At 37.1% G+C, this 12,941-nt stretch overlaps 1 protein-coding gene across 5 annotated transcripts in view; it reads right to left on the bottom strand.

The window, feature by feature from the left end:
* Positions 1–12,941, bottom strand: part of syne1a (spectrin repeat containing, nuclear envelope 1a) — a 214,427-nt gene that overhangs the window by 65,071 nt on the left and 136,415 nt on the right. For all 5 annotated transcript variants that reach the window (XM_028439484.1, XM_028439485.1, XM_028439487.1 and 2 more), the window contains exons 78-90: positions 11,178–12,782; positions 9,516–9,853; positions 8,690–8,834; positions 7,625–7,843; positions 6,682–7,043; positions 5,860–6,025; positions 5,626–5,781; positions 5,109–5,261; positions 3,626–3,808; positions 3,419–3,556; positions 2,683–2,868; positions 945–1,067; positions 696–878 (exon numbers count right to left, since the gene is read on the bottom strand). In XM_028439484.1, the coding sequence (XP_028295285.1) occupies positions 696–878; positions 945–1,067; positions 2,683–2,868; positions 3,419–3,556; positions 3,626–3,808; positions 5,109–5,261; positions 5,626–5,781; positions 5,860–6,025; positions 6,682–7,043; positions 7,625–7,843; positions 8,690–8,834; positions 9,516–9,853; positions 11,178–12,782 (3,957 nt within the window). The remainder of the gene's footprint in view (positions 1–695; positions 879–944; positions 1,068–2,682; positions 2,869–3,418; positions 3,557–3,625; positions 3,809–5,108; positions 5,262–5,625; positions 5,782–5,859; positions 6,026–6,681; positions 7,044–7,624; positions 7,844–8,689; positions 8,835–9,515; positions 9,854–11,177; positions 12,783–12,941) is intronic.

Genomic DNA, 12,941 nt, shown 5'->3' with positions numbered 1-12,941 from the left:
CTCTACTGCTGACATTAGGCTAATGCTAAGCTAATGTAGTGCGAAGCGGGCGAGCACCTGCATCCTCACTTGCATTTTATACAGGAAATGCAAATATTCTGGTTGTTAATTGCTAATGCAATTGCTAGGATAATGCTAATGCTGGGCTAATGCTAATGCTAAGCTAATGTTAATGTTAATGATAGACTAATGCTAGATTAATGTTAAAGCTAGGCTACTGCTGACATTAGGCTAATGCTAAGCTAATGCAGTGCGACGCAGACGAGCAGCTGCATCCTCACTTGCATTTTCTTCAGGAAATGCAAATATTCTAGTTGTTGTTAAATCCTTTATTTCTGTTGCTTTATTTAGTTAATATTTTCTTGGCATTTTGTGTGTTTATGGAGTCATTTTACTAATTATTTTTTTTGTACATTTTTCTGTCATTTTGAATATTAATGTGTGTTTTTCATTTTGTTTTTGTATATTTTTACTTTGGGTTTATTTGTTGTCATTTTGTGTGTTAATTTTTTGTATTTTTTGTAGTAGTCTTGTGTGTTTTGTGCTTCTTTGTTGTCATGATGTGTATTTTGAGTGATTTTTGTGTATTCATGTTGTTGTTTTGTCCGTTTCAGTATTTTCCTGTGACTTTGTATGTTTTTGACAGTCTTCTTTGTGTGTTTCAATGACAGATGAGCATCAGTAATGCTTCTCACCTGCAGAATGTTGCACTGCTGGATGGTCGTGTGCTGCAGGTGACTGGCCTCGTGCTGCAGAGTCTGAGCTGTGCGACATATCGGCAGGAACGCCACCACCTCCTCGGGAAGCCGCAATGCACTCTGGGACTTCTGCACCGCCGCCACCTGCTGCTTGAAACGCTCCATTTCCACCAGCAAACGCTGCCAAACACAACGAGGCGTATTTAAAATAAAAAACGTGTCCATGTATTGACATGAAATGTTCACCTGTCTCTGTGTGAGCTGCTCTCTGAGGCTCAGTTTGTTCAGTTCTGGAGAAGAAAGAGTGACTTGGACCTCGTCCACAACAGCATGGAGGTTCTTCACTTCTGCTTCCAGATGCAGCATGTCCTGAGGGACAAAAATAGGAAAGTATGATTATAATGTGTGACAAAATACACTCTGAGTCATGCATTATATTACATGGTTTACATAGACTTTGGTTTTCAGAAAAATACAGATTTTGGGCTAAAAAAAAAAAGCAATTTCAACATGTTTGGATTTTTGCGTTTAGCAAATGTCACTTAAAAGTTGTTAAACTAGAAGTCCACATATAATAACTCCAGGATCTCAAACTAAAGACATTATTTTGGAGCAATTGTAGGATTTTATTAAATTATTTAAAAAAAATAGTTTTAGTTAGTTTACTTTTATTTCACGCACACAAAGAAAAAGTGTACAGTATGGAGAACATACGACAATAATCCACAGAAAACAGAAAAATTCACTTCTATTTTGCCAAACAATTCTTGATTTAAAAAGGCAAAAATTGTGCAACTACGAGCAGAGAAAAATGAAAAGTCCCAGTATATTTTGGGGAAGTTTCATTCATTTTTTGACTGAGAAAAATTATGGTGATTTAAATACTGTTTCCTGTTTTTGTTATATTTTATTTTTTTATTCTTTTAATAATGAACGACATTGTGAATAAAATCCTTCGTCGAGCAGAAGTGGGTTTAACAATTGCATGCTAAGATAATTCAATTTCTGGTCAATAATATTATCATTATAGCCAAATTCTATATACTGTACATAAATCACACATGGCCTGCATTAAAAAAACTAACTTTCTTTGTTATTAAAAAGCATGAAAAAGATTATTATAATCTCCTTGTTTGTTTATTTTTTAAAATGATGCTAATATGTTTTTCCATTTTTTTTATTGTAATTGATATCCTTTATTTCATATTCCCCATTTATTCCTGTGTATTTCTATATTTATTTTATTATTTTAGAGTGTTTTACAATTTTGCACTATAGTTAACATGTTTCTTTAAATACTCAGATATTGATGAAATGTAATCTGTTCCCAAAAGTATTTGGAGGTATATTTATCACTGGTTATTTTTTTCTAATAATATAAAAAAATTCCTAACAAAAATAATAATAATAATAAAAATAATTGTAAAAAAAAAAAAAAATTGCAACCTAAGATAAAAGATGTCAATAGGAGATTGTAATATTAATATTTGTCCATAGGGGGGCAGTGTTGAGCTGCAGTTTATGTGAAGCCACTAAATGTTGTTTTTTTTTGTTGTTGAAATAAAAGCAAATATAAAAACCAGTGTGCCGTATACTACTGATGATTTGACTGTGTTATTTTATTAATGTATTTACGGATTTATTTAACTATTTATTTATTTTACTAATTTTATTAATGTGTTTATTTATTTGTGTTCTTACTGTCTGCTCTTATATTGTGTTGCTGCAAAAGTAAATTTCCCCCCTGGGGATCAATAAAGGTCTATTCTATTCTATTTTAATCTATTCTTATATTCAATTCCAATCTAATCTGTTCTACTCTATTCTATTCTATTCTAATCTATTCCATTATAACATATTCTATTATAATCTTCTCTTCTCTTCCAATCTAATCTAATCTAATCTAATCTAATCTAATCCAATCTAATCTAATCTAATCTAATCTAATCTATTCTATTCTATTCTATTCTATGTGGTCTCTTACTTTCGTGGCGTCCTGCAGACTCTGGAGGCGTGTCTTGGCTGTTTGCTGCAGACCCTCGGTGGTCCTGCTGAGGTGCTTCACCTGTTGGCTCCACCCCTCCGTCAGCAGCACGTCCCCCAGCAGCCCCTCCCTCTCCCCCATGGCCTCCAGATCCCCCTGGAGACCTCGGCACTCACGCAGCAACGCCTGTCACCAAGGAGATAGGAAATAAAATTAGAGCTGATTTAAATGTTTTTATTATAAATCTGTGTTAATTAAACATTATTCAGTGACACCGCCAGTGGATTTATTTCTATCGTTTTCATCATTTGTGACTGACCTTTGTATTTTCAGTTCATGTTCTAATCAAGATCATTTCTATCATCATTGTATGTGTTTTTTTTGTCATTTTGTGTGTTTTTGTTGTCGTATTATTTAAAATATTCTCTCGTTTTTGGTGTCGTTTTGTATGTTTCTGTTATTTGTGTGTATTTTATAGTGATCTTGTTAATTTTTCTGTCATTTTGTGTCTTTGTTGTCGTTTTGTGTGTTGTTGATAATAGTAAGTCATTTTCTCTCTCAATGTGTGTTTTTTACTGTCATTTTGTGTATTTTGTTGTTGTTTGTCTGTTCTTTTCATTATTCAGTACATTTTTCTCTTATTATGTATGTTTTTAACTAGAATAAACATTATAAAACCCCAATATTTTAATGCTTTCATTTGTAGTGCCTAGATCAACACATTTCTGCAACGTACCTGATAGGCTCGTATTTGCTCCTGAAGCTGTGATGCAGAGTTCCAGATGATATTATTGCTGAGCAGAGCCTCAGCTTTATCCACCCAGCTCATAATAAAAGCCTTCATGCTGTGATATTCCTCCAGCTGCCTCTCGGCCTGCTCCCCAGGAAGAAAACACAGTCAGAACAGTGGACTACATGGGTAAACACATTGATAACATCTCACTTTCTTCAGTCTTCTGACTCTGTCCTGGACTTGCTGAGTCATGCAACGCTGCACGGCGCTCTGTTTGGCTACAGCATCACTCAGCTGTTTGCACAGCAGAGGGTTTTGCTCAGCAAACTCCTGCACAGCGACCCCCAACTCTGACAGAACACACCCACAGGACTCACACTCCTCACACAGCGCCTGAGGAACATGAAAGAAAACACCATGTTTAGAGAAACACTGAAAAGTGAAAGTTTAAGTTATATATAAGGTCAGACATGACTCCAAAAATGCTAACATGGTCATTTAGGTGCATCCCAACCAAAGTAAATGCACAAAATGACTCCGAATTGTACACAAAATGAGTCCAAAAACATGCAAATATGATAATAAAATACACAAAAGGACAACAAAAATGCACAAAATTAGGACTAGACTAATAAAATATATAACAATGACAAGAACAATACACACAAAAACCAAAGATGACTCCAAAAACACAAAATACACATGCAACATGGCTCCAAAAAGACATGAAAAAGGCAAAAAACCTGAAAAATATACAAAATGACTCAAAACACTCAAAACAGCAGCAAAAATACGCATGTAAGAACTACAAAAACAGACGAAACAACATCAGAAACACAAAAAATATACAAAATAGCAAATAAATGGCACAACATTACTGAAACACGAAACTCAACGACCAAAATAACAGAAAACACAAAATGACAGCAAAAATACATTTAATGGCTCCAAAACACCCAAAAGGACATCAAAAACACCAAAAAATACACAAAATGATTCATAACATTCAAAACAACATGAAAAATACAGAAGCAGGAAGTACAAAACCAGACAGAACAACAGCAAATAAAACAACAAAGAAATTACACCACATTCTGAAACATAAAAGACAAGTACCAAAATAACAGAAAACATGCAGAATGACGACAAAAATACACAAAACAACATCAAAAACACAGAAAAAATATACAAAATTACACAAACACACAAGATAAGCACCAACATAATAGAAAAATACACAAAATTACATCAAAACACAGAAAATATACAAAATGACAAAATAACACAAAACGGCAAAAATAAACATGCAGGAGTAGAGAGACAGACACAACGACATCAAAAGCACAAAAAAATGAAAAATAAGAAAAAATGGTAACAATATTACACAACGTTATTTAAACAGACAATATGTAGCAAAAAAATAATAAATGAATGTTCCAAACAAATTGGAAAAAATGCAAAAATAACCAGAAAAATATAGAAAAAGACACAGATCTAAAATGATAATTATCATAAATATGTGGAGCAGAGATGAAGAGCAGGAGTGAAAGGGTTAAAACTCCATCTGGAGCGTCTTCACTTCATAACATGGCAGAGAAATGACTGATGCCATGTTGAAGTTTCACACTCATTAACCTCAACATGTGAAGAATTATTAGTCCATTTAACAAAGGTTAATTGCCTGTTTGATTACCTTGGTGCTTTCTTTGGCCTCCTCCAGGTCCACTGCCTTGTCTTCTAGTTTATGAGCGATGCTTTTCAGTTTGGCCTCAATATCCTGGAGTCTGGAGCTGAAGTCTGCCTTCACATCCCTGGTCTGCTGCACCTCCCTCTCTCTCGCCTGGACCTGAAACCAGAGGCCAAGCAACATGTTCTTAATAATAACTGAATATATCCATCATGAATTATCATAGTGTTTTATAGTCATTCACTGAAGAAGGAAAAAAAGCTGTTTTCTAAAGCAAACGTGGTAAGAAAAATTTATAATATTAATACTGTTTAATAATTTAAACAGGGCGGTCTGCACCACTTCTGCATGTGCACTAATCATTGCTGGAATCTTAGTGAATTCCTCCACAGCAGGTGAAGAAACAGCGCCACCAAAGGATTTAGGATGGTTTAGCACCCTTTATTTCAGATCTTAGTGAATCCGCCCCTTACAGTAAAATGTAGATAAAGGTGAAAACGTTGTGCATAGAGGAAGTTCTCACCTGGTCCTCAGCAGAACCCAGAGCCAGGCTGACCTCAGCCAGCTGCATGCTGAGCTCTGAGGGCAGAGCCGCCTGGAGCTCCTGGTATTTACACTGCTGCAGCTCCGTCATACGCTCCACGCTGTGGCGTCTGCTCACCACCTCCCCATGGGCCGTCTGCGACACAGCAGCTTGTGTTTAGTGTTTCTGTGCCTATAACTGTGTGTGTGTGTGTGTGTGTGTGTGTGTGTGTACCTCCAGCTCCTGCAGCAGTAGATCCAGGTCTGCAGTGGGACTCAGCAGTAAGCCCCTGGTATCCTGGATCCAGCCTTTAACCAGGCCCAGCTCTCGCTCTACCTCCTCTCTCTCTCTCAGCTCCTGGTGTACCTGTGCACGGCTGGAACGCACCTGCACTACCAGACTGAAACACACGGGAAACAGAAACAAGAGTCTTCATTTTCCTGTTGTATACACTGTTGCTTTAAACAAGTTGTGTAAAATTAGTTAATCTAGCAATAAAACACATGGCCTCTCTAATCTTTATTACTATAACATATAGATAGACCACTGGTAGCTTTGTGCAGCCCCCAAAATGTAACAAAAACACACATAATGACTAAAAAAATGCACAAAAGTGCAATAAAAACATACAAAATGACTTACATAAATAACCAAAATAATAAAATACACAATGACTATAAGAAAAACCCACAAAATAATTACAAAAAAAGCACAAAACAGCAACAAAAACACGCAAAATTACTTAAAACAAATGCTTACAATGACAGAAAAAACAAACAAAAAACAAAAATACACTTAATGACACTTAATAAGATGCAAAAAAGCAACAAAAACTCACAAAAAAAATTGTCCAAAAACAGAGAAAACAGCAGATACACAAAACAAAAAAACACAAAAATATACTAAAATTATGTAAAAAAAAATATACAAAACAACAACTAAACTTTTTGTTGTTTCCTGTATTAATGATCAGATTGGTCATTATTCTACATGATGACATGGACCCTAAAAATGTGGCCCTAGGATCAGATAATAACATTTTTGTTCCCAACTCACGTGTCATAACGTTCCAACATGCATTGAATCTCTTTCAGACATGGCGTCTCGTGGTGTGTGCTCTCTGTCTTCTCCTCCTGCTCCTCCTCCTGTTCCTCCTCCTGCTCCTCCTCCTGGTTCTCCTCCTGGTTCTCCCCCCGGTTCTCCTCCTGCTCCTCCCCCTGGTTCTCCCCCTCCTCCCTAAGGCTGAGGGTCTGCTGCAGCAGCAGGGCCAGGATGGACACCTCCCTCTCCACCTCCAGACTGAACGAGTCGTGGTACTCCAGCAGACTTTGGAGAGCTGCTCTCGTGGTTGCTTTCTCCACCGTGCTGTCAGGAACTCGACTGTGGAGATCTTTGGACACAGAGCGCACCTTCTCCATCTGTGAAACACAACATACAGTATGTGCAATTGTTAAAGATCTCTCAGGGACAACAGTAAAACATATCAAACACCACTACTAGATTCATTAATCCTATTCTTCAGAGTTTCATATGGACTACTATCATATACTATCATAACTCCACTGGGAAGACTTTTCTAAATATGCTTCAGTTTTACTGCAGCAGCACCTTTTTCAAGATCAGGCACCGTGATTGGACAAAAAGAATAATCCTAAAGTACACAGTTACATTTAAATTAACAGCTTATTTTTTGTACACAGCAAAGAATTGAAGCAAGCCAAATAAACCATGAAAATAATTTAATGTTTTACTAATAATAATAAAAATAATAATAATAAAAACAATAATAGAAATACTGTATTAGTTGTAATAATAATAATAATAATAATCACTTTTCTTAAGTATTTTTTTCTCTGCTAAGCGCACAAGGCTGAAAAACTACACATAATGACTATAAAAACACACAAAATGACAACAAAAATGAATATTGATGTTTTATGTAGCGTTTCTGAATGAAAGGAATGAAATATGAAAACATATGAGGTAAACCCAGATAAACCTTCTCAGTGAAGTTGTTCCACTCCCTCAACGTGTCGTCCAGCGCTCTCTCCTGAGCCCTGGCCACGGAGCTCATTCTGCTCCAACGTTGCCACAGCGAACAAACGGCATGACTGGTGATGGCTTTACTGGAGTCAGAGATGATTTTATCCAACTCTGCAACGTTCTCCTTCAAAGCACCTAGAGGTACCTCCAGCAGATCCATGTGGGCCACCAGAGACTAGATAATAAAAGAAATAAAAGGTCAACAAACACGTCACTTAATCACACGCAAAAACTACAACCAGGGCCGGATGGATGAATAAAAATAAAAAAAAGTCTAAACACAGTGTGTACACATGATTATTTTAAATATCAAAACAAAACAAACAATTGAAAAAAAAAATACAACCTAATTTAAAATTAGAATTATACACTATACAACAATAACATAACACATACAGGTATAATACAGTGAAAATGTCCTGAGGGAACAAGAAATATTTAGTTTTACTAGTAAAAGTATTTAATGCACTAGATCTTACTGGTAAAATAAAATCCTTTCACTAGTTAACACTTTTGTATTACTGGTAAAGATTTGATTTTTTACTAGTAGTTTAGAATTAGTAGTACTAGTAGGAGTTTTTAGCCTACTTGTAGTATGAGTAGAATTAGTAGAACTAGTAGAACTAGTAGTAGTTTTTAGTCTACTTGTAGAACTAGTAGAACTAGTAGAACTAGTAGTAGTTTTTAGTCTACTTGTAGAACTAGTAGAACTAGTTGAACTAGTAATGTTTATTTGTTTGCACTTGATGGATTTTTGACTACATTTTATTTTGAAAAGTTACAACTTTGATGCCTTTATACCTTACCTCCAAAAAAATGGAGGTAAGGTATAAAGGCATGAAGAAAAAGGAAAAAGAGAAAAAGAAAGAAAAAAAAGAAAGAAAGGATAAAAAGAGAGTAAAAGCAAAAAAGCAAAAAAGAAAAAAATGTAGTTTAACTATAGTTAATATCACTGATATCACATTATTGCTCTTTTCCATCAAAACATTCACTTTGACCATAACAAATTTAAATAACTCACCTTGTATCTCTGACACTTCTCCTCTGCTTGTTGGAGACTGATAGCTTTAGCGGAGGTGAACATACACATCTTGTTCTCGCAGTCATTCATTTGTTCAACCAGGGAGTCTTTCTCATGCTCGTAGGAGCTCCACAAACCTGCAAATCTACACAAAACACGTATCACAGGTGTCCTCTTTAGACAGCAAAGAGAATTATTTAATAAATCACTTTTTATCCTTTGATTTTAGAGCTTTGATGTTACAAAAATATGGAAGTACCAAATAAATTATTTTACTCAATGTAACTTTTAACATATGTTTATATATAAAAGTCACATTTTAAAGTGAAAAAGGCCTGCATAAAAACATAAACAATGCATGTATGTGATATTAGCGCGTTCGTAATAACTTTGTCTGACGTGTAACTTATTTAGTTCCTGAACCAGATCTACTCAAGGTCGTCACACGTCATCTGACTGTATCAGAAATGAAGAGAAGGGACTACGTTTCAACGCCTTCGTTGGCGTTCTTCTTCTCTCCTCCTGTTGTCCTCCCACTTTTCATCTGCCCTTGTCCTCCCATGTTATATGTGATTGTCTTTTCATGTTTTCTTGGACTGTACACTGTAACATGTGCAATGACAAATAAAGCTGATTCTGATTCTTATGAGTTAGTGAGATGTTTCTATATATCATAAAAATGTGTTTTACTTAGGGTCATGACCGAGTAAGAGAAAATCTGGGACAAAGGTTGAGAGCAAGAAAAAAACTCTGATGAGGAACAAGCAGGAGGAGATGGGGGTGTGGCCAAAGATCAGATAATGTAATGTTATCATTCCACACACACCTCTGTAGCACATCTCTGTAGGCTTCCACTTGCTGCGTCACTTCTGCGTTTCTCATCTGCATCACACCAACTTTGTCTCTCAGCTCACTCATTCCTGCTTCAGCAACAAACTCCTCCAACAAAGGCTCCAGCGTCCTCAGCTCCTCTAAACTAGCGCTGAAGCTCTTTTCCTGGGTGTAAAGGTCGTGAAGGTCCTGCTGGAAGTGTGCGTGGTCGTCCAGCTCCAGGCCTGAGCTGCTCCTCTGCAGCAGAGCGGCAGCAGAGTCGAGGCACGTCTGCATGGCCTGCAGAGAAAGGTGGAGCCTCTGGACCAACGAAGCAGCTTTATCCACAGCACGCTAGGAAACAGAGAAAGAGATGTTCATCCAGGGTTTTTCAACCTTGGGGTAGGGAGCCCATGTGGGGACGCCTGGAGTTTAAATGGGGTCGCCTGAAATGTCTAGTAAATGATAAATTAAAAAAATTTAAAAAATACTGATTAAAAATTTATTTTTTAAATGTTTTAATTATTATTTAGTTTTATAAATTCATAAAAACAAATTAACACAATATTGAACAACTGGATTCTATACTTTCACTATGTCAAATATAAATCGAGTTAATAATAATACAAAATAATTAAATAAATAACAACAACAATAATAATAATAATAATAATTATTATTATTATTAATCAAATAGTCAATCTAAAGCTGCTAAAAATTAGATAAATATGATCACTTCTTGAAAAAATACATGTAAAAGGTTGGAAATAACCACTTTTGTTTTCATCTCCACTTGCATTGCATTGTGGGATGTGGAGTCCCTTAGACTGATGCACAGAAGTGTTTTTCCTTCATTCTTACTCTGATTTATTGTGTCTGACAAAGTGACTGTCCAACACATTTCTGATGATTTTAATGAAACATTAAGGTTAAAATGTTTGGAGCAAAGTGTAAAAAGTAAATTAAAATGCTGTATCATCGCTTCAGTGCTGCTGAGTTATAGAATAATTGCAATATATTTGAAATTTTTGTATAATTTCAAAATCATAGTTTAAGATCCCAAACGTGTTTTCATTTAGGAACAATGACTGCAGACGAGAACGCATCACATAAAAAAAAAAAAAAAAAAAAAAAAAAAAAAAAACGTTAATGATGAAATTATGCAGAAGATGAGAATGTTTGACAAGGGAAGAAACGAGGTTTGATGTAAAATTATCTGTGTTCAAATCAGGGGACGGATCTGGATAAGCATAATGCTTTTTTCCGTCGCCCTTTCCGGCATGTAAAAGAACAAAAAAAAAAACAAAAAACAATGATGTGATTTTGCTCTGAATGTCAAAATGAATTTCTGTGATTGCAACCATGTTGGAAATGAACTGAATAAATAAAAATAAATAAAATAAATAAATTTAAAGGTCATCCTTCATCATGAGAATGAAATCTATAAAAACACGATACAGATCTGCTTACTCAGCACAAGCTATGAAACTTAATCAAACACATCAATTTCCTACAAACCATATCAGTTAATCATGAACTCTTTTATTAGATTATGTAGGAATGCAGAAGCCAGAATCTATTAGAACGAGGATCCGTCAACAGAAAAGACAAAACCTTACTCAAGCCCGATTTCTACGTTTATTATGTGAAAATGTAAAGAACTGACGACCACACCAACCTGCTTGGCGGTGATTTCTTGTTGAACTTCATCTCCCAGAATCCTCAGCTTCTGCCGTTTCTCTTCCACGTCCGCAGGAACGGCACCTCCCACACCTTCATATTTCTGCTTCTCTCTGACAATCAACACGTCCACTATTCTCAGTTTACTTTTAACGTCAACCTCCACCAGTTTCACTTTGCGCTCTTTCTCGTTCACTCGCTCCATTCTAACGTCCGAAAGGCTCAGAGGTTCTTTTAAATTCTCCTTGACGTTCTCCAACCAATCCAACATTTTCACAGCCGTGATAGTAAAATCTTCCTCTTCGGTGATTGTCTTTTCACATTCTGTAAGAGAATATTGAATGTCATCCCGCAGAAACCGCAACGACTCAAGTTGCTGTGCGAGTTCCTTCAAGTTGGCAGCGTCAAACTTGACACCAAGGTTTTCTATCACTTGGTGGCATTCGTCAACCTGAGAGATCACTTGGTTCACATCGTCCAGTAAAGAATAAAGACTGGATATTTTCTCTATGGCACTTACATCTTTGTCTGATTGAATCGTGAAAAGCTTCTCCTGAAAAGACTTTGTATCCGAGTTCAACTTGGGCACAACCTTAAAAGCTTCCTGAAGTGCTTTCCGGCATCGGTTCAGTTGATCCAGCCTGTGGTCGATTCCCTCCTTCAGATTATTGTGGAGCGTAACCAGTTGCTGCGTCTCCTCAGTTCTGTATCGGTGACCCCGACTGAGAAAGCCTTCGTTTCTCCCATTGATTTCTCTCACAGCCGGGCTGATGCGGACTAAACTTTTCTTCACGTTTTCATATTCATCCCTCAATCCAACGACATTCTCTTCTTTCATACTGATAGTCTGCTTCTGCAGATTGTCAAAGTGCTCCTGAAGTTCCTCCAGAGCGTCACGAGTGATTTGAAAGAAAGTGCTGAACTCTTTTCTCTCCAAGATTATCTGTTGGACTCTGTCCTTTTTCTCTTTGGCAACTGCCAGAATGGCATTGTACTGCACCGGCAACGCATTGAGCCGCTCGTCCAAGTAGCAATGTTCGATTTCATTCAGCGTGGGGAGGATTTCCTGCCCTATTCTTTGGACGATGAGGAGAAGGTTCTCATACTCGGACGCTTGCTCTAGGACCTTTTGAAAGTTGCTCAGCTGGCTCTGCAAATCTGAGCCGTCGTCGACACTGCTGAAGGTGATTTCTGGGAAGGTTATGGCGTCGGCTCGTCTCAACCAAAGGCATGTTTTATCCAGGTCGACCTGAAAATATTTTCTGGTGGTCAAGGCTTTCTCCAGGCTCGTTAGATTCTTGCTGGTCTTTTGGAGAGCGGCTTCAAAGGAAGCCTGGAGTTCATGGAGTCTCGAAAGGGTTTCTGTGCGTTCTTTGTTCGTTGCATCACTTTCTAGTTTTCGCCCTTGAACCCACAGAGAGGCTAACTCCCTCTGGTAGGCTCGTAAGCTACTCTGAACAGCCCGGCACGCAGCGACCTGTTTGGCTAGGTCTTCAGGAAGAAGAGCTATGTGGTCATCTATTGAAGCCTTCCTTTCCTGTTGCTGTACCCAGGATAAAGCTCGTCTCAAACCTTGAAGAAACTGTGTTCTCTCCGTGAAGGCCTGCAAGAAAAGATTAATTTAACAAGGGCGTCTCAACAAGAACTCGTCTGGAGCAATTTGTGTTAAGGGGCATACACTGTGCGATACTCAGGTCCAGCTCAAATTGTGCGACTCAATTGCAGAGTCTGAATATTCGCAGCTCACACTATACAAACCAAC

The sequence above is a fragment of the Gouania willdenowi genome, chromosome 24 (assembly GCF_900634775.1).
Source record: "Gouania willdenowi chromosome 24, fGouWil2.1, whole genome shotgun sequence".
In the NCBI taxonomy this organism is placed as follows: domain Eukaryota; kingdom Metazoa; phylum Chordata; class Actinopteri; order Blenniiformes; family Gobiesocidae; genus Gouania; species Gouania willdenowi.
This window is presented reverse-complemented; position numbering and strand designations above follow the sequence as displayed.